The following is a 27,396-nucleotide window of genomic DNA, read 5'->3' as shown; positions in this document are numbered from 1 at the left end:
GAGATGTGTAAAAGTGCTCTACGTGACATGCGGATGTACTGTGATTGACTTTTATTATTAGAGAAAATATCAAACAGTATTTGTCCCGACCATCTTAAATTTAAACTGCAAGCTTTAACTACCCAGCCAAAACATGATAAACATGAAGATTATTATCAATATGGGCAAAATGCTGATCAAATAGTAGTATGTGAAAAGAGAAGACTATACCCCCATTAAGATCAAATATGCTAAAAAATAATTATATATGAACATAAATGAGGTCTGCTCAGGTAAGGAGACATATTGATTGGAAAAACAGTCTCTTCCCCTCATCCCACTTTGGGAAATTAAGATGGAAAATAACAGCAGAAAAAGAAACTTAACTTGTTAAAGTGGCTGCCCACTTGAGAAACTTCACTAAGGTAAAACAGAGATACAAATTAGACTTTCAAAAGCAGCTTTTAAAAAAATAGCAACTACAGGCCCTCTGGATTTTATCAAAGACAAGATAAACCAGCCTCCCTTCAACTAAAGTCACCAACAGAAAACTTGCACTTGCACAATAAAATGTAAATGGGCCCAACAAGCTGCTGATGCCTGGGAAACTGAGCACCCTGGGCATCAAATAGTTCATTTATTGAAGGAAGCCTCCTCATGAGTCTTCATCAGAGCCCTCAGGGAACCCCTAGGCAGATACAAACTCACAGAAAATCAAAAGGCTAGAATTTGCAATTAAAAGTTGGATAAGTTTCCAAGATAGAAAAAAGAAAAGAAAAGAAAAAAAACCCAAAACATTTTCTTCAGTAGACTGTCCTCTCACCCTGTTCCATCTTATAGGTAAGAAAACTGAAGTACAGAGAGAAAAGGAAACGTAGCCCAGACCTTACAACAAGAGGACTTGAATCTCCCTACACCCTATTTAAAGAGCTTTCCACAGCTCCTTGCTTGATATGACCTCCATTAACCCCCCCTCTCTTTGCTGTCCAAGTGCACAGTGCACATGAATTAGAACACAAACTCAGACACAAAGAAGACCTGTTTCTACTTTACTTTTAAAGTTAGTAATGTCAGGATGTTTGCAGGATTACTAATAAGGGCAAATGTGCAACTCCAATGGGTGGAGAGGTGATGGGTGTGGTAATTTGGTTTCCTTGGTCAGCAGAGGAGCACATTCAAGTGCCTTTCAAATTTTTTGATTTGAGGCCTTTCAGACTTGATCTAGGACCTAGAGATTATGTCCCTCACAGATTCAAGGTTAAGTAGAACACCTAGGAACATAGAACCAAAGAGATCAGGGGCTTAAGGTGCTCTATATTCCGCCCTGCTTTCTAAAATAAGGAATGAAAACCATCATCTTATCTCTCCAAATGCTCAGAAAACATTATTAATTTTAATTCTTCAGTTCCTTTAACATAAGAAACAACCATATCTTTGGTTATCGCTAATAGGTAATCGTCCTTTGTCTTTAATATTAAGTGAAAGATTTGGCCAGAGGTCACTCACTGGAAGGGGAGGAATTCCTGAATATGGAATGTCCAGCCTAAGACCATAAACATGCACAATGCCTGCATAGCTCATACACAAATTCCATTTCTTTTCTGTGAAAAGTAAGTGTAGCATTTTATACCAAACCGAAAGTAGCTCCAAAGATTTGCATCAGCTAGAGATTATGAGATTAACCACTGTGCAGCTAATTTCCATCCAAAGTCTGGGTTTGGAGAATTCATGTCCCCAGAACACTCCGGTTCTGGGGCAAGTTGTCACTAATAGTATAGTTCTCTTAGGAAAGCTGACCAGAATAACCTGGAAATCCACCAGACACAAGGCCCACTGGTGGGTTCTAAGTGCATGGGCTTACCTGGAACATCAATCAATCTTTTGTAGACATTCAAGAAGGCTGCCTCAGCTTCTTTGCTTCTTTTACTCAGTGCATCAATCTGAAAGAGAATGAAAGAAAGAAGGGAAACCAAGAGATCAAGATTTGCCAAGAGGTAATTAAAAAATCATTACATGTCTAGTAAGTCCCCACAGCAAGTGAAGTCTGATTTTTCCACGTAGATGCCAGACAACTAACTGGCCTTGAGCCTGTCAGAGCAAACGCCTACAAACCTGAGCAGCCACCCCATGGACTCAGTTCCTAATCTGGTTGAACGAGGGTAAACAAGGCTCTGAGATGATGACGCCATTCCCAACACTCAGCCCCATCACCCAACTGAGTATGGGCTTTCCAGGGAGAAATATGCCAAGACACGGTGCTGAAGGTGAAGGTGGCAACAGAAAAGAGACAGTTCCTGGCTCCAGGAGCTTGCGGTCCAGTAGGGGAAACAGGCACGTAAATGAGCAATTAAGTCCCAGCTGGGAAGCCAGGGGACCCAAAGAAAGGGACATCAAGTATAAAGGAGGTGAGCAGAGTCTTCACGAACAGTTCATTAGGCACATTAAGGCACTGCAGGAAAGAGAAAGCAAAGCTTAACTCCAAGTGTTCAAAGATCCTCTTTAAGAATTTTACGAGTCAAGAACCTTCCTTTTTGATACACAGAATTGTGCACTCGGTATGAGAACACTCACACTGTCAACTTGTGTTGCATCCATGGTTTCCAGATTATGAGCCCATGGATAGAGCTGTAACACACCAAAGAGTCTGAGGCCTGGTGGGCTGGGAATACGGTCCTTGGGGAGGAGCTGTGAGTGAAAGACTGGACAGCTGAGGGGTCAGATTATGAAAGGCCATCAGTGCACATGAGGAGGATGACCTTCATCTCTGGCAGAAGTCAGAGTGGGAGGAGGGCAGGAGGGGTCAGAGAGTGGGTAAGTGCAGAGGCTACTGTCCTCCCTGAGGCCAGAAATATGCAGGGAGGGAGCAGGGGAGACTGAGGACAGGAGGCAAGTGGAGAGACTGCAAACTAAGCTGACGTGAGGCACAGAGGAACAGGCCTAGTCAAGCAAGGGGTTCCCATTCCCATATTTCCAGCTCAGGCAACTGGCAAGTTCCTGTGAAGGTGGCGAGGATCGGGTTGTCTGGTTATAACCCAGCTGAGCTAGTTTCCCTCCCACATTAAGTCCATCCCTCAAAGGTCAGTGACGTGTGCAACTCCCAAGTAAGCCAGACATACATCCAGAGAGTCTCCAATTGTTGGATCAACTCCCTGTGTATTCTGCTCACAAACCACACTTGCTGAGACAACGGATCACTTTTTACACCTGAAACATGCAAGATGCTACATGCACTAAGTTCACACTGGCGCAGGAAAAGGACACTAAATTACAGATTTCTTCTGTCCCCTCTCAGAATTATACTCTCTGTCTCTAATGTTATTAAAGAGGCAAGAGGATATGGCTTAATTACAGGGCCTCTCACCTGAGTCAACCAACAATTTGTTAAAGGCCGAGCAAGGTCGGCAGATTAAGGAGGGGAAGATGCCGAGAAGGGGGACAAAGGGGCCTCTGGAAGCCAACGTGGAGCAAAGCATCTGCGACTTCTAGCAAGCAGTTCTCTGCGATTCCTATCAGTGTGCTGACTGGAACTCGGAACTATTTCTATTCCCACCTCCTCAATGAGGATGGAGGCAGGGACGTCATGGGGAGGGGATGGGGTGGTCTGGGGTGGGCGGCCGGGCACAACGTCTGAGGAGGTGGAAGCTACTCCCGAGTCACGCACAGTGAAGAACAGGAAACAGAAGTCGTAATTCTGCCTCTCAGCAGTTGGGTGCCACCCACTCCCTGATCTGCAGGTCCTTTGAATGTACGGCAGGCAAACCATAGTGGCAGAAAGTAGATTCCTGGTTGTCTAGGGCTGCGGACAAGGAGACCGCCAGGGCTAAAGGGGCGTACGATCAGTGATGAGATGGCCACACAACTTGGCATATACTGAGTCAATGAACTTCAGACCCGTCCTGTGGAGAGCAAGGCCAGGCCATTGCGTCTAGTTAATTCATTAAGTCACTGGACCACAGTGCTTCTTAAGAGAAGCAGGGCGTCCTCCAGAGTGGCCATCTCTGCCCGCTGAGGTGCCCAGAGCCCTCTGTAAGTCTTTTCAAACCTGGAAGAATTTGTTGATTCTGGGAATTCCGATAATGTCTATGCACCCTATGGCTCTGCCCTTGTCCAAGATGGGGTCTCCTGCCCCAAGGCCTTGACTCCCCGTCCCAGCTTTCACTCACTGAGCACCTTTTGCTGGGATCTCTGTCCCCCAGACCTGTCCAGTTAGGTGCCAGGGCAGCCTCACCTCCCAGGATGCGTGCTGGGATCCCTCCACTGGCCGGGTTCTGAGTTTCGGGTCAGAATGTGGATCCCTTATCTGTACAATGGGGTGTCCACCTCCCAGGGTTGGGCAGGTGGCGGATGAGCTAACGTGGGCAAAGGGCTCAGTGCATGGTCCTGCATTTGAATGAACATCTAGAGGGAGACAACTTCTATATTTTTCCGTTTAAATGACCTGCTATACTGAGTAGATGCTCAGTAGTCTTACTAAGTTGACTGGAGTGAACACAAGCCAATCTGAGGGCAGTGAGATATGGTCTTGGGTACCCGGGACTCGCCATTTTGTGAGAGGAAAAGCTTCCCTCACTCTCCGCTCACCTTCCGGCTGCCCCCACCCCTGCCTCCCTACGTAGGGGTTCAGCCTGTCTGCTGTGTGCCCTTGAGTCGGTGAGTCCAGACTCCACATGGCACCCCCCCAAGAGTTGTGTGAAAGACAGGAGGTTTGGGGTAAGGTCTGAAGACGCAGATGGTCGAGTCAGGAAGGCGAGACACTGGCCCGCTAATGTGCAAGGACAGCCGGCGGCACAGATTCTGTCCAACAGCCCCAAAGCTTAAAACCTTCGGGGATGGCAAGGTCAGAGGTGGCGCTAATGGCAGACAGAGAAGCGCTGCGTGGCGTGCTCAGCCCTGGCCTGGGGTGGAACCTGTTCTGTTCCAGGGACCCGCCTCGCCTCCTGCCCTGCCTCGCACTCCAGCCACACCCGGTCAGGTCACTCCCAGTTCCTGAACACAGGAGCAATTTCCCAGCAGCCTGGAAGGCGCCTCTTTGGAATGTTCCGCTGATCCTCTCTCTCTGCTTTGGGCCACTGCCCTCACCCTCTGGGATTGTCCCCAAGTTTCCAGGACAGCAGATCAGGTTCCCTCAGGAGGATCCTGAATTCCTTGAAAGCCCACACTGCCTTCTCCACCGCCTTTTCTCCCAACAACTAGCACACACTGGCGTTGGAATGCATTTTTATTGTGAAGGAACATTTACCTAAGGTGGTCAGCTGTTTTATTCACAGAAGTGGCGCTCAATTTGCATCTTTGTAGAGATGCTTACTCTCCAAGGAGCCCGGTAGACACTGGCCTTATGTGCCGTGATCCGATGACACTTGGCTGCGGCCGGCGCGGTTCCTTCCGCCGCGCATGCCCAGAGCACCCTCGGCCGCCGGAGCCCAGCGCCGGCTCGGCTAGGTGCCCTGTGACTTCCCCAGCAAGTCTCCTGGGTTCAACATTTTTTATCCTTTCAGCAACTTTACGACTTTTACAATGCTGAGTTTGGTTTTCTGTATTATGAATTTTCAAGATACAGGTCTATATAAAGGGACTTGATTCTAAACTTCAGGCAATCACTATTTGCTTGCAGTCTTATAAGATGTTCAGAGACCAGGTTTGGAGACCAAGTTCATGGAATCAAATGCGGGCTGAGACTTAGGGAGTGAGAAAATGCCCAACCACTTGGGTGTAGCTGGGTGCATGTCTGAGTTTTGGGTGCCAGGTGGCACAGGCATTGCGCCCCACTGCCCACAGCCATGAGGCCTGTGCTGTAACAGCACCAGGCCACAGCCAGCACAGTCAACAGGTAATGTGGGTGGGTAACACCACAGGAAACAGCTAACGAAACCATGTGCCGTTGCCATAGGCTTCTGAGATTTGGGCTTGCTTGTTGCTGCAGCATGATTTAGATTTAGTAATAAACCTGTCGACTGCATGTCCTAAGAAGTAGTCACATCTCTAAGAAGGCAACACAACATAAAAATAGGGAAAGCCATTATCTTCAGAGCCAAAGGAATTTTGTTCATTTATTTTGGAGGCTGACTGCTTAAATCTGGGGGTGGGGTCATGATTGATAATGGAAGAACACTGGATCTGAAACTGGAAGACTGCATTAAGATCTGGATCCATGATGCATTTGGGAATGCTGAGACGGTCACATACCTTTCACCCCTTAGAATTTTATGTTCTAGGTCTCCAAAAAGGAATGATGAGCAAGCCTGCCCTGTGGGGGCCCTGGGGGGACGGAATGAGACCGAAGGTGTGAAGCAGCACAGAGCCATTCACAAGCTAGTTCTAGTGCTGGTGGTAGTGACTGACCTTGGACATAGCTAAAGGGAGAAACATGTAAGTACCATTGGAACAGAGCCTCAAGATCTCAGAGTCAGAGAATTCACATGTTCAAAGCCTCGGTTACTGCCCAGAGAGAAGTGCCACCTGTGAAAGCATTAACCTGGTAAGGCCGCTGTGTCAGCAACATTACCACTAGTAGGTTGCCACAACTTTTGAAGGATCTGTTTCTATCTTAAACGATACTCGCTGCAGAAAATCCTTCACCTACTGCTGATTTAGGACATTAGTGGGTTTGAGGCTTGGGGGTCTGTTACTAAATTTTCAATGGGGTTCCACAATTTCTGCAAAGGAAGGAAATGGGGAGAAACACAGAAATTCTGACTAGAAGACACTGTGCTTAAGAAAGGACAGAGCAATGTATTACATGCAGACGTGTAAATCCTCCTCCTGCCTTGACAGCCAATGAGTCAAGAGGACCTGCCTGTTAGGACTCGAACTTGAGTTGAGAATTATAAACTCTCCCCACCTTTGAGGCTCGGCCTTCACTGCAGCCACCCCCTTCTCCCCAACGTTTATTTGGACTCTGCAGGCCAGCAGGCCCCAACTGTCTCCTCGCCAAGGAATGTGATCTGTCCTCCACAGCGAGGCTGGGCCAGCACCCCCAAGCCCAGGAAGAACTCGGCGGCCTCCTGCTGCGCTTCTCCCACCCCCACTTTACCACCCGCTTCTCAGGCTGCAGTTCCAGTGCAGCTTTGCTCACCCCCCGCTCCGCCCCCCACGTCGCCTCCACCAGATCCCACTGCTGCCCACGTCTCGCCTTGGCGATTTCAACTGGACACTTCCCCCCTGCCTGCCTGCCCGATTCTTTAAAGGAGGAAACTAGGTTCTTGGCCAGGAAAATGCTCACACCTGAGCATGGGGAAGCCCAGTTCTCCCTTCACAAGTCCACCCTGGTGTCCCCTCGGTTGTCCTCCTGACACTGTGCCCCGGACACTGCTCTCTGTCACTGGTCCTGGTACCACCTGAGTCCTTAGCACAGTGAGTCCCATCCGTGGCTTGCTCTCCACCACCCTGTCTGCGTCTGTGGAAGGCCAGGCCCCGGCACCCAGTTTTAACGGACAGCAGAGGCTGCCCAGGAAGTGCTGGCCGGAGGAAGGCAGGATTCCACGCAGAGGACTGCGTAGGTCAAGGGATTCCTTGCAACTCCTCTCGACCGCTGCGACTATTGATCACTTTGGCAGATCAGGGCAGAATGGGGCGGTTTCCGACAATTAAAAGCTTCACGACAACTTTGACTGGCCACCTCAGTTTCGTCTTGTTACAGAGCAGGAGTCGCAAGGGCCAGGCTCCGCTCTGGTTTGGGAAAGAGTGAACTACCCTTTTTGGGACAGAAATTTGGTGAGGCGGCCCTTAGTGGCAGTAAGGGTGGAGGGGGCTAAGATTGGAAATGAACTAGCCAGGGAATGGTCTCCCTAAAGTGGAAAAAGAGGGTCCTCTTCATGGGTTTTGTCTAAGTCTTGGAAAGGAAGCGGATGGCACAGAGGTCTCTGTGGCTGCTATCCCCCCCAACAGACCCCCAATGTTCCATTTGCTCACTGGTAGCTCCAAAGTACCCCTGAGGGACACCAGAGCCAGCGCCACAACCTCTGCATATCCAGCAAGGGTGAGACCCATGCTGTTATTTGCACGAGGGGCTCACGGGCCAGGGCCACGCGGGGGTTTGTCCCTCTAACAGTGAGGCACAGACACACAAGAGTGGACAACTTCACAGGAGCCCCAGACAACAGAGCTATGTACCGTGAAATGGAAAATACTCATCTTGCCGGGGTATCACCAGGGCCTTGCCAGGCACAGGGGTGGTGGTGCCCAGCATGGTGTTGGAAGGGCAAAGTGAATCCCAGACTGCAGCACAAACGTGGCTACACTGCCTGAAGCACTGAGCTAAGCTCTCCGTGCCTTAGTTCCTCTGCCTGCAAGTGGGGAGAATGTATCTCGGAAGCTAGAAGAGCAAAGCCACAGCAGTGCTCAGTCCTAGGGAAGGAGACGCCATACGGGAAGGGTCACCTCTCAGTTGCACACAGGGACCGGGTCACTGAGATCAGCCCCTAGCAACCTCCAAGGACACACCGGGCAGAGGACCTGGGGCTGGACCCGGGACCCACTGGGCGCAGAGCTGGTACGGCGTGCTCTGAAGGAACAGTCTCCTGGAGAACCTGCAGGGTGAGCCGGAGCCAGGCCACTTCTGCTGTTTCAGTCTTGGTCTCTTCCCCAGTTAAGCAGATAGTTCCTTTTCTGAGCTGCGGCAATGATGGTGAGAACCTTCCATGCCACATATCTGGCACACTGTGGAGTGCACAGGAACCGAGCACACATACGTGACCTTTCCCCAGGCACCCCAAATCCAGCATCCTCTTTCCACTGTACCTTCAGCGACCAAACAAAGCAGAAAGTCAAAATGCTTCAAGTCCTAGGGGACAGAGGCATTTACGCGTTTGCAACGTGGCATGGCAACAGCACACTGAGAAACAATCCACCCGCCTCTACCCTGGGAATTTACAAGCTAACGATTGAGGAATAAACATAGACCATTAAGAGAATGTTCAAAACAGTTTGCTCTGCTGGACGACAGGCCACTAAGGCGGGCTTCAGGAAGGAGCGAGAATGGTTTTGTCTCTTGCTCAGTCTGCCTGCAGAATTCTTTCCAGAGCAAAATAAGACTAGAAGAAGCCACGTGGCAGAAACACTGGAAGCCGGGAGAGAATGACCAAGGCTTCGTCCAGGGCGGATATTCACTCGGGCCACAGCGTTCTAGTTCTAGCTTTAACCAAACACAGCCACGTAACTCACAGTAGCAGAGAGCCTGGACACCTCTGCTACTGTACAAGTCCTGCCATTACCATGAGTCCTGCAGCAGCCAGAGCGCACCCGGCGGCGAGTGCCTCTCCCAGCATCCGGGCCACCTCTGGAATCTCATGGCGAGAAGGGAGATTGGGAACCACTGGCTCTGGCACTCCCGGTCATGTGTTTACATGACTCCTGGCACCCAGATGGAGTTCACTGAGGAAGAAGAATCATGTTTACCATAGTTCCCAAGGCAGAGAAATGAGAAGAACAGATCTGAAACCTTCAGTTAAAGAGACAGGGCACTGCAGACCTGGGTGGGCACACAGCTGCTTCTTATGCAAAGTGACCTGAGTGTCCTTAACTCCCCTCCCCTGAAGTTTGGCAGCAGAGCGCCAGCTGAACCCAGGAGAAAGAAGGCAGTGCCACCTAGGACAGGTGGGGGAAGCGAGCACCTGCGGTCACAGAGGAGATCTGTGGCATGTAACAGGAAAGAACAGAAGTGGCGGCGAGCCTGGCCCTGTGCCTTCACAATCGACAAGAGCCCTTTCACATACACCTGACATTCAGGCTGTCAACAGAGGTGTGAAGGCCTATTGCGGGGAAGGATTAGCTCCCTTCTCTTCTCAGTGCAAAACCAGGAGCAACAAGTAGAAGACAGGAAGGCAGATGACAGCATACCTGAGGGAAAGCTGCAAGGAGCAGAGCGCTTCCAGTTGATAGGTGCCGACTGCCTGTCTCCTTCCCTAGTTTGTTCGTTCCTCAGTAAAACTGTCTAAGGAGTCGCAAGAAGGTGTGAGGTTGTGTTTGCAACCTAGCTTCTCCTCAGGGGCAATACCCTCTCCTCCCTCAGGTGCATCACAGCAAGTGTGTGGGAGGCTTGGCTAAAGGTGAAGGCCTAGCTGAGACTTTTAAGACAGTGTCTGTGATCCCATAGATATATACGTGTTTTTTATACATATATATAAATTGAAGGTGTAACACAGATGAAAAATTTAAGGTAGGATGTATATAAACTTAAGGTATAAAAAGTGTTTAATAAGGTCGCACAATGTAAGATCAATATACAAAAATCAGCTGTCTTTCTAGATGCGAGCCATAAAAAGGCTGAAAGAGAAATTAAGAAATGCTCACGGCTGGAAGACTTACTACTATTAAAATGGCAAAAGTCCCAAATCAATTTACAGGTCTGATACAATACCTATCAAAATCCCTGCTGGCTTCATGGCAGAAATTGACAAATTGGCTCTAAAATCAGTATAGAAATACAAGAGAGCCAGAAGAGCCAACACCGTCCTGAAGATAAAAACGCAGCTGGGACACACGCCGATTTCAAGACTTACTGCAAAGCTACATGAGCCAGAGCTACATGGCGACGGTGGCATGAAGACAGACATGTAGCCTGGGGGGACCGAAGCAAGAGGCTAGAAATAAACCTTTCTGGCTTATTTTGGTGAATTAACCTTTGACAAGGGTGAAAGGACAACCCCAGGGAAAAGCACAGACTTTCAAATGTTGACTGGGACAGTCGAGGAACAACGTGCAAAAGAACACGCAGGGTTAGGTGCAAGTAGGAGAAGCACATCAGACCCTCACCTCACTGCGCGTGGAAGTCAACCAAAGCGAACTGCAAGACCAGCAGTACAAGCAAAAGTACAAAATTGTTACAAGGAAACACAAGTATAGTGAACTTTTGTGAGTTTTTGTGACCTTAGATAAAGTGCACATAATGAAAGAAAAATCGATTAATTTGGTTTTATCAAATTTAAAACGTTGGTGCTTCAAAGGACACTACTGACAAAATGAAAAGACAAAGCACAGGATGAGAGAAAACGGGTGCAGATCACATATCTAACAAGGAATTAGTATCCACAAATAAATAAACAGAAGAAACAAAACAGGAAAAAAGACAGAAACATCAAAAAATCCTAGAATGCATAAAAACAAATGAAAAACTAGACAAAGGATCTGAATAAGCATTTCTCCAAAGAAGAGACAAACGGCCAACTAACACATGAAAGGACGCTCACCAGCCACTGGCCACTAGGAAACAGTGACCAAGCCACCGTGAGCTAGCACCTCACACCTTAGGCCGGGACGAGTGCCGGGGAGGATCTGGCGCAACTGGAGCCACTGATGCCGCCACCATGGAAAGCAGTTTGCTGCTCCTGTTAAATCCAGAGTTACAGTATTACCCAGCACCCCACTCTTAAGTACAGAACCGAGAAAACGGAAAGCTTCTGTCTTTGTAAGGACTTACAAATGTGTGTGTGTGTGTGTGTGTGTGTGTGTGTGTGTGTGTGTAATAATAAGAGCCCCAAAGTGGAAAAACCCAAATAGCCATCAACTGATAATGGATAAACAAAACAGGCAGATTGATACAATGGATTCTTACTCTGTCGTAAAAAAGGAAAGATGTACTTGTATGTGCTACAGTACAGATGAACCTCGAAGACACGATGCTAAGTGAAAAGACTACACAGTGTAAGATGTCACTTACACAGAATGCTGAGAATGTCCAACCCACAGGGACAGAAGCAGGTGAGTAATAAGCGTGTGACTCAAAGTCTGGGGACACTTGCTGGGGGTGGTGAGGATGCCGTGAAAACAGACTGGAGTCTAGCTGGGTATAACGGGGCTCAAGGGAGCCACAGAGCCCAGGATGGGGCAAGGAGACAGAGAGGCGGGAGGGGGGCCACGGGCCTGGTGCTGGGGGGCCCGAGCCTCACCTCCACGACTCACTCTGCCCTCCAGCCCACCTGGTCCGGTGGGTTGGTGCTGATGTCCGCAGCACAGGTGCGGCTGCCTAAGATCATGCAAGCGGGTGATTTGGTGGCCTACAATGCGATGGAAAATAATTACTAGCCGAGAGCGCAGTGGCACAACCTGAAATGGGGGAGAGATGGAACGTGAAATCCTTCCATTCAAGCAGCAAACCTCTACAGGCTCTCAGCGCCTTGGCGGAGCCCCACGTTCTCCCCAGAGCCCCTCACGCACGTTCATGGCACTCCTCTGACCATCTGCTGCTTGGTGTCAGTTTCACTTAAGGAATTACTGCATTAAATTGATGGAACATTAGTAAAACCTAATTAACATCCAAGACAGAGTTTTTCCAAGGGAAGACAGACCTGTAGGAAATAAAATGCCCTAATAATTTAAATTCTATAGTATTCAAATAAATACTGTATGACTGAATATCACAAGTTGGAACATTTTAGCCCAAGAAAAAGAACATTAATTCCAGCCTTATTTTTTTTTTTATAAATACTACTTTACAACCTCAGATAGACGCCGCCCACCCCCACCTCCCATCTGCCACATTAGGAAAGGTCAGGGAAGTTGGTGAAGGTCAAGGTCAGTGGCAAGGAGGCTACAAACGTAGGCCTTAAATTTCACCTGCGGTCCGGAGCTCTTACCTTCATACACAATTCCCTCCCGGTATCACAGGAGTCCCTGAACAGGGATGGACAGAGCAGAGCCTTTTCTTTACTAACAGAGAACACGTCTGACTTCTGTACCAGAGGGGAACTTCTGTATTAGTTCCCCTCTCTCCCGTGCTCCCTCCCGCCTCCCCCCCTTCACTGCAGGCCTACCTACGGTGCTCCACGGGGCTGTGGATCTCGGACCGTAACAGCGCAACTGCTAAGCTCCACGTGCCAGGTCTACTTCAGGTCTAGCCTGGCACACAGTAAATGCTCAGTCAATAGTTCCTAGGAGCAGAATGAGTAGTCCTGTCTCCAAGGAGCTTATGGTCTTGAGGAGGAGAAGCACGTAAACGACGTACAGGTCTTAGCGTGGCCAGGGCCTCAGCTGGCCACGAAGAGCGTGGTGGAGGGGGGCGAGGCGGCCCCTGCCGAGACGACCCCGCTCGGCCGGCTCCACCAGCGTGGGGTCCTGGCCACGGAACCTACTTCCAGAACTCTCAAGGAGCAGAAGTGAAATGGAAGAAGCCTGGGGCTCCCCGGACAGGGCGCCAGTCCATTCTTCACAGGGAGCCTCAAGTCCTTCCCCATGAGCCTCTGGTCTCTGCAGCTTCAGCTTGAGTCACTGCCGACACATCACTTTACTAACTGGTTCTAGGGGTCTGGAGCCCCCTTTCCTCCATTTAAATGCAAGCAACACTTCCCAGGTACTGGGCATCCAGAGTTGCCGCTGAACCCCTGGGAGCCCCACCTTCAGGGGTGCCTGACACCGGTCCTCACGAAGAGAGGGAGACGAGGCCTGGGGGGGGCCCACCACTCACTGGCACGTGCCGTGAACATCCAAAACACCACTGACGGTTACAGAGAGGATGTTAAAAATAATTATCTACTGAAAATATTAGATTTGCCCTGGATTGTTCATTACATACAATGGCTTAATAGGACTTTTATTGAATAGCTGCAGAGCTCTGGGCCGAGATCAATTTGCCGTACGCTCGGAATTTTGATGTATGCTGTTGACTTCCACAACACGGAGCAATTTGTAATAGCTTTGGCTCGCTGTTGTTTTCAAAGCGCCAGCTACATCACAAGCATTTATTTCTGACCACAAAATTACATTTATTCAACAGAAAGCAGCTCCGGGTCTTTAAGAGGTTAACTCGGGAGTGCTTGGCTGCGCTCCAGCCGGCGGAGGGGCGCGGCGCGGCGGCACAGGCGGCGGCGGCAGCGCCGGGCGGGCGGCCGTGATTAATAGACTGGCGAGTGTGCCCTTCCCGCACGCACACGGCCCGCTCTCCTGCTTCCATAGATCATGGGCTTAGCCTCAACATATCTGACTGAAATTGAATTTGGCTTCTCTCTCAACCGTTCATTTCCTATGTTATGCAAGGTTATATCCTTTTCTGCATGAGCAGAACCAAACCAGCTGCAGCTTTGCAGGAGAAAATGTGTTTTCAATTAGGAAGCTGGCCTGAATATTGAACCACAGTCCTACTGCTCCCCTAATTGAGCCATCATGGAGCGAACCTCCAGGAAGATGCTGTACTCACCAGGCTTTGGGTGGACTGGGAGACCATTAAAACACATGGTCACTGTCACCGCCGTCACCACCACTGTCACGTCTACTACCATGCGGGTGGGGAGGCTCAACTCTGATGGCGGTGAGTTGAGCAAGGAGGAAGGCCTCCAGGAAAGGGGTTAGGACAGCAGGCTATGTGGGGGGCGGACCCCCCCCCCCACAAGCTCACTAGTGTCCCCATGGTGTCCTGTCCACTTAGGACTTGCCCGTTAGGATGCTGGACCCCAGACTCCAGATGGTTCTGATGCCCCCAAAAGGAACTAGTCTTACTTTTCTTGGGGGGATGGGGGGGGTGAGTCACAAAGAACCAAAAGCAGAGACTTGTGCACAGAACTCAGTGTTATCAACAGGAGAACGTGAGAGGGAGCGAGACTCAGCTACTGCCGTAACATCCCAGCCGGATGGGGCGAAGAGTGATGCCGAGTCTTGAGAGAGGACGAGGCCCGCAAAGGGAGAGAGCTGGAAAGGAGATCGGGAGAGGAACGCGGGGGCAGCTTTCGGTTAGGTCTTCAAGATGGAGGTGACTTCAGGCGACACAGGTGAGGAGGAGCAGAGGTTATAATCACAGAGATAGAAAGAGCAAGGTGGGCTTGGGGGCAGTAAACAGACAAGTCCGGCTGGAGCAGAAGCCTGGAAATTCATTTTAACGCTCAATCACGGGTCCTTGCGCACCGACCCGAGGTGCGTGAGCAGGCAAAGAATCAAAAAACGTGACGACCAGAGCAACTGCCCTGGAGGGAGCCTACGCCAGGCGCCGCCACGCTCGCCGCGCATGAGAACCAGATGTGGCCTTCGTAAAAGGCCGGGCCCCACTCCAGATGCTGAATGGGAACCTCGGGGAGGAGCCTGGGGAGTGGTTCCTGCTGGACATGTGGGGGAATTCTCACACAGCTCGTCAGTGTGGCAGAGGACTGGCTTTAGGAACCACTGTCCTGGCCCGACCTTCAAGGCATGCCGGGCGGGCGGGCGGGCGAAGCCGTGTTCGCTAAGCGCAGGTGAGGTGGTGTAAGGACACGAGGATGCGTGTTCTCCTCTTTAGCTCTCAGAAGCATAAGGTTTGGTAAATGGCAAACAAAACTCATGAGTGACTGAAACATAAATGCAGAATGTCCTCAGCCTCCAAGGCAAGAGAGGTACAAAAGAAGCCCACCAGAGAACGAAGGAGAGCCTGTTTCTGGCTGGGGTGTTTGGAGGTGACTGGGAGGGTCTGACCTTTGGGCCTGGCCCTGAAGCAGGATGTGTAGTGCTGGTCATCTCCCAGGCAACTGGTGCTCTGCCCTGGTATGAGCACTCCCCACAAGGGCAGGTGCCACCTTAGCGGTGGCTCACTCCATTTCTGAACAGACCTAGTGGCCAGAAAGTGACCGTCTAGTCTGCTGATGTCCACCAACCCAACCACTGGTCACTGAGTCACACTGAGCTTTGGGGTCCCTTGTCCACCCACTCGGATGAGCATTCAGGCAGAAAGAGGCCCGGGCCCGGCCCTGGGTCGCAGGAGGGGGGGTGGGGAGTGGCTGTGCCTGGGCTGGCTCCCGGGTGCTCTAACTCCCTTAGAAGTGTTCTTCGGAAGAAAGCACGCGGACACCCCAGCTTTATTTACACGTGGCCTTTAGATCTGAACGCCTAAATCTGTCACAGAACAACAGATAGGGGCTACAGGACACCCGTGAAACTCTTGCTCATGTTAATCTAATTCAAAGAACTCACTCAACTTCATCTACTTCATCTTACTTGATTAAAATCTGTGGAGCTTGCACAGGACCTTTGCTCTCCACGGTGCTCAGACTGCTCCCCCGGACCAGAGCCGTGAAGGCCCCACGCGCCCGGCCCCCACTCCTGCTCTGGTCATCCTGAGCGCAGCCCCTCCTTACCTCCGTCCCCGCTCTGCTGATTCTTTGCCTCCCTCGGCCTTTACCTCAAATGTCACCTCTGGGAGAGGCCGCCAGGACTGCTCTCCCGCCGCTTCACTTTCCCGTCTTATTTCCCACACAGGCTTGCCACCGTCTGACCTTACTCCTTGTGTTTATTATGTTTCTCAGATTCTGGAGGCTTTGCTGAGAGCCTGGCTCTCTCCTTGGCTCCTATTTGCCAAGATGTTTCACTGGGTAGAGAAACGAGTGGCTACAGGGGCCCGCAGCAGAGGCACAGTGGAAGATCCTGTGGGTGTGTTTGCATCCTGAGGAAACGGGTGTTCAAATGGTCCCTTGGCCCCTTACGTGGCAGGTGACACTGGGGTGAGCCACAGTTAATGGGGGCACCCTCCTTCAGAGGCTGAGATCAAGTCACAGCAAGGTGTGTGCTTGCAGCTGGCGATGCTGACAGCACAGATAGATGCCAGCACCCCCAGGGAGAGGCTGGTCAGGAGGCCAAGGATGGCAGGCTGGACAGCCACCTCGGAGGGGACACCTGGGGCCCACTGCTAGCTAGGGCCAGGCAGTGGGTACACAGAGGAGATCAACACAGAAAATCGGGGGTGAGGGGTGGAATAAGCTCACAAACTCTCTGACAAATACTCTGGAACAAAAGCATACACAGGACTGAGACAAGGGGACTTGGTTTACACTGAGGACGTGACGTTTGAGGGGGGCCTATAGGTGAGTAGGTGAGGGCTGGAAGGTGGTGGCCAGGCCAGGGAACCCCTAAGGTTTGGGTCAGAGTTCTGGGCCAACTTCAAGGGCACTGGGGAGACACTGAACAGTGGTGAGGAGACTCTGACTCCAGATCCTGGCTGATGCCAGGTGAAAAGGGTGAGGTGGCTGATAGCAGAAATAGAGCCCAGTCAGCCGTGACGGGAACGGCCTTGGGGGTCACAGGGCGTGGCTTTAGATGAGGTGAGAGTCAGAGGAGGGCCCTGTCAGGTGATTATTCCTTTGGAAGAGCTTGAGCTTACAGGACTCCATGGTGTGAATAATGAAATGAGCTCTGTGAGCGAGACGTCCTCACAACCCTGGAGGCCTCCTTGGCGCCTCTGTGATCACCAGCCTCTATTCTGAATTCCTGCTTAATCTCCATGGTTTTACTATACATGCGTCCCTAAACAGCTTTCACTTAGTATTTATTGCACATTTACAAATTTTGCTGCTCTGTTCTCTCCCATCCTGTGCCTACTTATTCTGCCACAGCCGAAGGGCAGTGACTGGACGCTTCTACTCGTTTAACCATTTTCCAGCATGGCTGCACTGCTCCCTGGGGGTCCACACGCAGGTCTCTGCAGGGAATAAACTCGGGAGCAGAGCTGCTGTGGGGTGGGTGTGCTGCTCTAGTTTCGTTAGCTGGTGCCAGATTGGTTTTCCAAAAGGTCACAGCAGCAGACACGCCTAACTGTACTTTCCCCATTTGGCCAACCCGGCAAATACAAGCAGGTTGCATCTAGATTATTTGTGTTTCCCTGACTATGAGGCTGAACATCTTTTCATATATTTCCTTATCTCCTCTGAGAATGCTGTTTGTAATTTTTGCCCATTTTCCTATTGGTTTGTCTTTGTCTTTACTTTGTCAGTAAGTAAACAAAAATCTTCGGAATACAAACCTTTGCTAACGATGTGCGTGGAGTCTCCTCTGGGTTTGTGACCTGTAGTTAAGGTCACCCCTGATATGATATGTTTATGGTCTGCCCTGCAGGCTTGGGGGACACACCATTTACGTCAGGGGCGTTTGAATCCTTCTTATGAAAAAGATGCCCTTAAGTTTGAATCTTTATTATAATAAGTTTCCAGGAGATAATATAAAAATGTCTTGAAAAAGACAGAGTCTTTCTAAAGTTTGAACAAAGGTAAAGCTGAGCTAACAGTACCCTTAGCTTATTTTTCCTCTTCTATGCTATCTTTCCATGAATAACAACAAAAGGCCTTTTACTTAAAAATTTTAATGTAGTTGAGTGAAGCAGTTTCTTTCTTTATGGCTTCCTATTTAAAAAATTCTTGGCAGTCCAAAGTCAGCATAGCCATATTTACTTTTAAAAGGTTTGCCTTGTCTTTATCTGCATCTTGTGTTTGCATCTGGTCTGCAGTAGGCTCCAATTTCATCTAAATGCCCCATGGAGAACCAATCCTCAGAGGACCATTTATTGACAAGTCCATCCTTTCCTTACTGGTCTGCGATGCCATCTTTGCAATATATTTGGCTTTTATATATATGATTGGGTCAGTTCCTGATTCATTGTGTCCACTGTTAAGCTTATCTTTCCCTGTGCCAATTACTGCAGTTTTGATAATCCGGTAGGGCAAATCCTACCACCTTGCTGGCATTTAACATTCTCTTCACCTTCACTGACCAGTGGCTTTTGCACCTAAGTCTTACGTTTAGCTTTTCAAGTTTCATGAAAAATTCTGCTGGAATTTTGATCGCAACTACAATTCATTCTAGAATCAATCACGGGGAATTGACTGGAACTACTTCCAGAGGACCTCACTGTTCAATCATTCATTCAATAGCCACCTTTGAGCACCCGACCATTTACACTCCAGGAGCTGTGTCAGATGCTGGGGGTACCATGGCCAATTAACAATAGTGGCAATTTCCGCCTCGAGTTAACTTCTCTCTCTCCATTTAAATCTTCGTTAGTGTCCTTCACAGTCTCCGTGCATTGTTAAATTTACTTCTAGGTATCATTTCTTTATCTGGTTGCCCTGTCCAGGGGCACTCTATCAGTTTGCTGCTGAGGTATGTAACTGATTTTTATATAATTGAGGCGTATGTGAAAAAGACAGTTTCACTTCTTCTGTTATAATATTTATACTTTAATTCTTTTTTTGTCCTCTGTACTAGCTAAGACTTCTGTATAATGTTAAATGTAGCAACCAGAGGCTTTTTTGGGCCTTACTTTAAGGGAATATTTTAAAACATCACTGAGTATGATGACTGAAAGTAGATTTTTGATAAATACCCTTTACCAGGTTAAAGAAGTTTGCTCAATTCCTACTTTGCAGGATTTTGTTTTTAATCATGAAAGGATAAAAAATTTTATCAACTTCATTTCCTAAAACTATTGAGATAGTTTTCCTCTCTGTAATGTGCTAATGATCCTAATTTGCATTAATAAAGTTTCTAATGTTAAGCCAAACAGTATACTGAATACCTGGAGCTTGATGGATTCAGTTTACTAATACCTCTTACAGACCTATGCATAAATAAAATGAACTTTTAATTTTCCTTCCTTGGACTAGTCTTGCCAGCCTTGGGCATCAAGGTTAAACTAGCCTTACAAAGTAAGTTAGGGAGTATTCTCTCTTTTCCTATTTTCTAAGAGACTTTGCAAAAGATCCACTTCATGAATGATTGATAAGACTCTTCCATAAAACTGTCAAGACCTGGGGAGAATATTTCTGCAATATTTACAAGACTATCCAGGTTTTCTACCTCTACTTTAATCAGTATTGGTATGTTACAGTATTCTAGGAATGTATCCATCTTGGTAGGTTTTAAATCTTATTGGCATAAATTTGATTGTAACATTCCCTCATTATCTGTTTAATCTTTACTGCAAAGTTACCCTGGTTCAGAGGAAACTCACTGTTCAATCGTTCATTCAGTGACCATCTTTGAACACCCAAACATTCATGCTCCAGGAGCTGTGTCAGGTGCTGGGGATACAATGGCCAACAAGACCAGACATGTTTCTTCACGTTTTTTTTATGGGTCGGTGGGGACTAGAGATAAAGTGAGCCAGGTGAAGTGGAAGGAGGGCAGCAGGCAGGTCAGCCAGTGAGAAAGCCTGGACTGGACCCCACCTGTGGGCAGTTGGCAGGGACACCCAGGCAGAGATACAGCGTGGCTGTGTGTCCAGAGACAGGCACTGAGTAGAGAGATGAGTCTAGAAAGGGGATCAGTTATCAAAGCATGCAGGTCTCACAACCTACACGAAGGAAGGTGTATGGGCTTTACACCAAGAACCCTAAGACACACGGAGGGGTAGCGCTTCCCTGGCCAGGCCCCTCGACATTATTGTAACGCTAACACACGTTTTTGCAGGGACGCTAAAGTCCTCTGTGAATTTCTTGCTGTCTGAAAACATTCACTGTTTCAGTTTCGATTTTCCTTTCGGGGGGGTCTTAAGCAGGGAAGTGGTCTACACATGCTCCGAGGCGAGAGCGTGCCCTCGCTAACACCACAGGCTTTTCTACAGGAGCTCAAGCGCACAGAATGTATGTGATGAATAAAAGCACAGTCAGCAGACACGCGTGAAGGGTGCATGACAAGCCGTGATTAGAAGATGGCTTTTTAAAAAATCACGTGGCGAGATACTGCCCCACCTAAGGGACAAGGCCCCTGGTCTTAGCATCAGCAAACCCACCCTGGCCCTCGTGTCGTTACCAGTAGGAAGGCTCGCGCTTCAGAAGCAAGTAGCAGCTAGTCTCTTCTCTTAAAATCAGCTTATTAGGAAGCACAAATTAGTTAATATAAATATAGCAATAAGCAGAGGCTTGGTAAATATTAATTAATGGTGCTATAAAATATTTACTCCTCAGATAGCCTTTTGAAAAACTGGCAAATAGAAAGAGTAAAGTATCTCTTAGGCACTTCAAATTTAATCTATCCAGAATCAAGCCCACTACCCCATCCAGAATAGGGAGTAATCTGTAAAACATGGCTTAGATTCTTTTAAAAAATAAAAATAATGTCAATAAGGGGGGGTACAGAGTAATCTATATGAACATGTATGTCTTTTATTACAAATTTGTGTTATGTTAGTTATACACATATGTGTGTATGTGTGTGTGTGTCTGTCTGTCTACATATCCCCCAAAATGCAATGCATGAACCTGACTGGACCCCACCTGTGGGCAGGGCAGCTATAAAGGACTATACTGAGGGGGATTATTAATTTTGGACCACCTAAATCCATATCCTAGGTGTGGGTTACTGCGGTAATGTTGAGGGAATGTCCTTAGTTTTAAGAGACTTGTGCACATTTTTAAAGGTAGTATCATGCCACCTGCACCTTCCATTCAGGTGTTTAACAAAAATATGGGGGGGGGGGGAGAACAAATGTAAACAATTTGGTGAGTCTGGATAAAGGGTGTACAGGTGTTCATTACACAAGCCTTTCTACTTTTACATAGATGTGAAATTTTCAAAAAGGAAAATAAAATAAGTAGACAACCTAAAAAAGCACACGAAAAAAAAAAGCAAAAAAAAAAAAAAAAAAAAAGGCACACGAGCTATTTCAGCTAGAGAAATAAGCCAAGTGGCCTCACGAAGCTGCTGAACAGGTAAAAGAGGAGATAAGATCACATGTGGACAGGTGCGGGCAGACAGGCTTGCCCACGAGGTGAGGGCTTGCAGGTGGGGCTGACTGCGAGGGAGACAACCTGAGTCCTCCAGAGACAGGGACAGTGACTCCTTCTGTGTCCATGGAGTGAAGCGCTGGGGGGCTCCCAAGCGGGGTACCACAGAGAGAAGGGGCCTGCACGGTTCTGCTCTCTACAGTGGGCTCCAGCACCCACTGTCACCTCTTCCCACGCTGTACCCCGAATTGTCCCTGAGAGACCCTGCACTGTTGCAGTCTTCCTGACTAGTCCAGTCTGAGCTTCACTCCCTGCTGCCCGCTGGCACCGAGGGGCTGAGCGGAGGGAGTCCCGCCCTCTCACCCGGAGGGCGGCCAGGAGCTCAACCTCCACAGCACGTGTCTGAGAAGGCAGCCCTGCTCACACCGCCTGAGAACTTGCTGCCTGGCTTTCCCCAATCCTGCCTCTTTCTGTATTTTCTCCGTGTACTGGAGACTGCAAGAAAATAAAATTCCTGAGATCCCTTCAATACAGGTTCCATAGAGGATGCTGAAGTCTTACTAGCTCTCCTCTGCAGCCAGGAGTCATTACTACTTCCGTCACCCAAGCGGAGACGCTAAGAGCCCTGAGCGAGTGACTTCACACCGCCACCACCATTTCCAGCTAATTTCCCTGTCTCTAGACAGAGGGCTGAGGAGCTGCGTGTCACACGCTTCCCGCTCCCTGCTCTCTGTGGACACCACCACCATTACCCTCGCCAGGCAGCCAGGCTGCCCACCTGCTGTCCTGCCGACTGTCCTGCAGTCCTCTGGAAGGACCCATCACAGAGCTTTTCCCGTGTAAGGCCAGACTCCCACCTCCTGGCTTCTGCCTCCTATTTGTTTCCATCCCTGAGCAAAGTTCTCCATCCTCCGCCCTCCCAACCCCCAACCATGTATGCAAGCAATAGCCCAGCCTCAAGGAGGCCTCGAGGGAGGCGAGCGGGGGGAAGCAGAGTTTTAGGGGGTTTGTGGGCCCCTAAAGGCTGTGGTCTAAACAAGCTCGGTCCACTGTGAAAGCACAACCACACCAGCCACTCTCCAGACACCACGGCACCTGTTTCCATTCTGAACGTGGCTTCACCTCCCGCAAGGGCTTTACACTGAGAAGCATGTCGGCTGCAGGACGCTGAGTCCACCAGTGCAACTGTGGGGGCTCTGGCCAAGGGGGTTTATGAAAGTAAACAGCAGGGCCTGCGAATGACAGAGGATAGCTCAGGACATAAAAGAATAAATATACATGCTCACCTCCCCCTGGAAGCTCTTCAGCAGCGGCGCTACCTGCTTGCGCAAATCCTGGAGGAGAGGGCAGGTCAGGAGACAGCCGTTCAAGAAGGAAAAGAGAAGAGAAACACTGGTTAAGCCTCCTGGAAACAGCTGAGAGTGCAGTAACGCTCGTCGGTCTACAGCATCGGGGGCCCCTCCCACCCCTCCCCTCAGCTCCCCGGGCACAGACGGCGCTGACGGGCGCCCGCCCGCCGCTGGGTTAACGGACTCCCACTACCTTTCATTTCTACGGAGTCCTGGTGATACTGCCCCATTTTACGTGTGCTGGGGTCCGACTCTGCTGACAGCAGGCTAAGGGGATTTGTTCAGAATGAAACTGGATATTATAAGGTAGGTTTGATTTGTTTGAGTCTGAAATGGATTTGGGCCCACTGTCCTGCATTTTAGCTGTTAACTCCCGAGTCCTGTTAAGATGACATACCTGGTTTGAATCCAAGTCTGATAATCACTGGAAACTTTACCCCAAGCCACTAGCCCTCATCTCATAAAACTGGGGTATCCCAGAGGTGAGTTTGTACGATCTTCTTGAGAATGTTTTATTTAAAAGGAAGTAATTGACTAATGCACAACACCGTGATTATATTCAGCAATACTGTATTACAAACTTCAGTGTTGCTAAGAGACTAGATCTTAACTGTTCTCAACACACACAAAAAGAAATAATTATGTGATCTGATAAAGATTTTGGCTAACCCACTGTAGCAACCAGACTGTTGTATACAACACGGTTGTATACTTTTAACTTACATGATGTTACATGTCAATTACATTTCAATTTTTGAAAAGTGGAGTAATGGAGGAAGTGCTTCAAATACCTTTCAAAAATTCGAATGAGGCAACTTCTCCCTTTACTGGGAAATGGGACATATAAGCTATTTACTGAGTAAGTTCTATGTGCCAGATCAGATGCAACAAGTCTGGGCCAGGGCATCTGCCCTCTTCGAATTTCCAAAGTTGATGTGCATGGCCACATGAAATCGACTAGAACTGGTAAAGGCGGACACACATCAAACTGTAACACAGAGTGAAAGTCAAGTGTTATTCCAGAAAGAGAGCAGCTACAGGACGTGAGAGAAAGCCTAACTTCTGATAACTTCTGATAATGGAGCTCAACGGCCGTTTCACAATAGGCACATGGGAGCCGGCAGACAGGCGGGACTTCTACGGGCAAAAGCAGGATCGGGCACGGGGGCCAGCTCGCGGTGTGTCTGTGCACTCGCCCCACCTCCAAACACTGACAAGAGCTGCTCCCAAGGACGCACGGACTCTGGGCAAAGGCGGTCTGCAACGCCCGCAGGGCACGGGGCTGTGCGCAGGGCTTCAGGGCAACACGCGGACAGCAGACCGCAGAGCAGCCACTCACGAACGGTAAGGACCCCCCACCTCCGGAGGGTGGGCCCCCATCCCGAACACACTTATGTTGAAGGGATAAAACCATCGTCAACACGGGCCACACGGCTCCGGGCACGTACATGTCCAGTAATCTTGACAACTCTTTCACTTATTAGGAATGACAACATCCTCATCACTTAAGGACAAGATTGCTAACAAATGTAAAGTTAACCTAGACGGAGCTGGGGGTTTTGGTGTATCGGCTGACAGTGGATGAAGTGAGACCCTCCCCTGGGGTTTCTGAGGTTTCTGAGTAGCTGGACCCTGGGTCTGCTCTCCCCGAGGGAGCCACCCTAGTCGACTGCCTGTAAACACGGGCATGTCTGGCACCTGTTTTTTGGTAACTGACTCACAGCGTTTGTGCTCCTTTGGCCAAGTTCTTAGTTCCTGGGGCCTCCCCACCCCAGGCTCCTGAATCCAGCTGCCTCGCTTACCTGTAGGGTGACCCCGAATCCCGACTCCTGGGTGCTGGGAGAGGGTTACAGCTATCTATGCCACCCAGGGCTCTTTGTGGTTTTCCCCTGAACCAAGGGCCCTTCACCTCTTGGGATCATGAAGCCATCTGAGAATCTGGGGAAAGCTACTGATGCTTCCTCCACGGAGAAAGCTGCAACCTAGTTCCTAGGGGCCGTCTGAGACCCCACCCACACTCTCCAGCTTAGGGCCCCTGGCTGGGTGGAGCCTGAGCTGCCCACGACCAGTGGCCAGCAGCTGTTAATTTACATTTAAATGTAACTTAATTTATATTCAGTGTAACTCAAATTAAATTAAACATTCAAGTTCCTTGGCTGTAGGGACCAACTTCAAGTCCTTGGCAGCTCCAGGGTAGTGTTGCCATGGAGGATGCCCACCACTACAGAGGATTCTTTACTGAGTGCGAGTCCTGCTGCACCGGATGCTCTTGGCCACACATCACGGACCCACATAACTTTACATTACAGCCCTGTAAAATTATTTGATGAAGAAGTATTGTAATTTCCCTTTCATTATATAGTTTTCTACAGGATGTGTTCTTAAGTGATCCCCACTAGTTCCCTGGTGAAGTCAATACTTTTGTTCCTTTTCTGGATCATTTCCTATCTATTTTTTACATCAAGTTCAATGACCAAAAAAATCACCAAACAAACAACCTATCAAAATCTTTACCAGCCTCTTCTGCAGGGAAGAAGGCCGCGGTGGGCACACTGACACGGACGGCTTCTGGAAGATGGCCACCCCAAGCCTGACTCTGAGCCCCTGACCGTCGGGGACACAGTAAGGAAGCCGGGAATCTCCAGGGAGGGGCCTCACACCGGAGGGCCGGGTGGGTGGATGCTCCTTCTGGAGAGGAGGCAGGAAGGCGAGGGAGATGAGAGGGCCGGGCGGGAGCCAGAACAGGCCGCGGCGCCGGAGCGGCACAGAGACGCAAGGCCCCGCGGCACTTCTGACCCGAGCACAGCTCCGCGGCCCCTGCCAGACCACAGCGGCACTGGGCACCTCGGCCCTCGCGGGTCTCATCTCCCCCACCGAGCGCACGGCAGTCTGCCACACGGCCCCGCAAGCGGGCATCGCTCACGCATCCCTGTGTGCCTCGCGGGAAGACGGGCGCGGAGCATCAGCCAGAGGGGACGATGACAGCCCAGCCGGGTCAGGTCAGGCCCACCCTGCTCGTGGAGCAGGACGCGGCGGGGCCCACGGCAAGGCCCCACGGCGCTGGGTGGGGCTCTCGGGAGGACGGCGCGCAACTTTTCCAGCCCGAACCAAGTCGCCAGTGGCTGCCGTTTCTTTCTCAGAGGCGGCGCCGACGGCGGCGCGGCTGTCCCTCCCGTGGCCTCACCGAGAGCGGGTCCCCGGTATGCGCCGTGGGGGAAGGAGCTGACAACGCCGTGGCGCGGGCTCGGGCGCGGCACCCACGGCATGCGGCTGGCCTGCACAGGCACGCCAGCTCCTCTCAAGCTGGAGAAGGCCGCGGCCTGCGTTAAGCCAGTCTTAAAAAGGAAGATGTGAGCCATTCAAGGGCGATAACTCAGTGCGGCGGCGCCTTCCAACTGCACGGCGCGGAGGCTGCTTCCGGCCAGGGCTGCGGGGCCCAGTCCTTCCCTTCTCAGGGAGCCATGGCTGCGCCCCAACCCCGCCCTCAGGTAGTGTGGGAGGGGCTGGGGGCCTCAGGTCTGCCTTGCCGTAGCTGACAGCTGCTAGCACTGATGGGCCTTGGGCTCTAGCTAAGGCTTCCTGCATGCCTGGACCTGGATTTTGCATAACCAAAAGCAGCCTGGCCCCAAAGTCATGGGCTGTGCTTCCTATCACTTCTCGCACTGTCTGTCAGGGTGGATGTGATCGCAGCTGGGAGTGGATTCCCTTCCTCCCAGCCCGGGAGCTATCTGAGGGCAGGGGCGGGTTTTCGTCACCCCCCATCTCTAGCATCGGCCTGGGCAATAATTTGGTGAGGAGGCCTAGGGGGGTTGTGGGGGGGGGACTTTACACTCCAGAAGGCTGGACCGTGGAAGACGGTCATTCGCCGTGCTAGGTCTGAAGCACATCTTCCCAGAGAGGCCACTCCTACTCGGCAGCAGCCCGCCCCCCACCGTGCACAGCAGGGAGGGCAGGCGGGGTGGCCACAGGCTCCCAGCCAGCAGGGCCTTAAGCTACGCTGGATTCCGTTGTTTCACGCAATACCTGTACCAATGGGAGGCAGCGAACCCTGTACTTATAGACAGATACCTGAGGCTCAGAAAAGGAAGGAATCTGTCCTAGGTCACAGAGCTGGAAGGGTTAGTATGCAAGCCCAGATCTCTCTCCAAGGCCAAGGCTAGAGCGACATTTTACAGAGGAATCCATCACCTTGGCCAGTGTGGGCACAGAGCGGAGATGGGGGCCACCTGGATAGCATCCTGCATGGGGGTACACGTGGATGCGTTTATAGCGCACCCAGACTCAAAGGGGACGTGGGCACGGATGGGGCCACGGGATGTGAGACCACAGGGAGACAGGAGAAAGGGGGGCTGGTGCACAAGGGGGTGCAGGGGCGAGTCACAGGGGCTTGGGTGCAGTCAAGGCCCATCAGTGTCTCTTGCCCTGCCCCCGGGCTGAGGACTGGCCTCAGGCAGCCGGGCCCGAGAAGTGGAGGGGACACAAGGGCACAAGCGCCCCGGCAAAGTGGGCACGCGATCATATGCACTTGTCCCCACTCACTGTCCCCGGTCTTAGCCACATGCTGCATTTTAAAAATCATCTCCTTGGGCCCTCCCTGGTGGCGCAGCGGGTTAACGCACAGCACAAAGAAGCTTAAGCCACTTCCGCATGAGTTCGATCCCCGCCTGCCCCGGAGGTGACCACATGGC

The 27,396-nt window shown here is 50.4% G+C and overlaps 1 protein-coding gene across 4 annotated transcripts in view; it reads right to left on the bottom strand.

Annotated features, from left to right (window-relative positions):
* Window positions 1-27,396, bottom strand: part of CUX1 (cut-like homeobox 1) — a 313,834-nt gene that overhangs the window by 145,397 nt on the left and 141,041 nt on the right. For all 4 annotated transcript variants that reach the window (XM_012729010.1, XM_012729011.1, XM_012729012.1 and 1 more), the window contains exons 3-4: window positions 22,646-22,693; window positions 1,841-1,919 (exon numbers count right to left, since the gene is read on the bottom strand). In XM_012729010.1, coding sequence (XP_012584464.1) covers window positions 1,841-1,919; window positions 22,646-22,693 — 127 coding nt within the window. The remainder of the gene's footprint in view (window positions 1-1,840; window positions 1,920-22,645; window positions 22,694-27,396) is intronic.

The sequence above is a fragment of the Condylura cristata genome, unplaced genomic scaffold, assembly GCF_000260355.1.
Source record: "Condylura cristata isolate star-nosed mole 26May11 unplaced genomic scaffold, ConCri1.0 scaffold00024, whole genome shotgun sequence".
NCBI classification, from domain to species: domain Eukaryota; kingdom Metazoa; phylum Chordata; class Mammalia; order Eulipotyphla; family Talpidae; genus Condylura; species Condylura cristata.
This window is presented reverse-complemented; position numbering and strand designations above follow the sequence as displayed.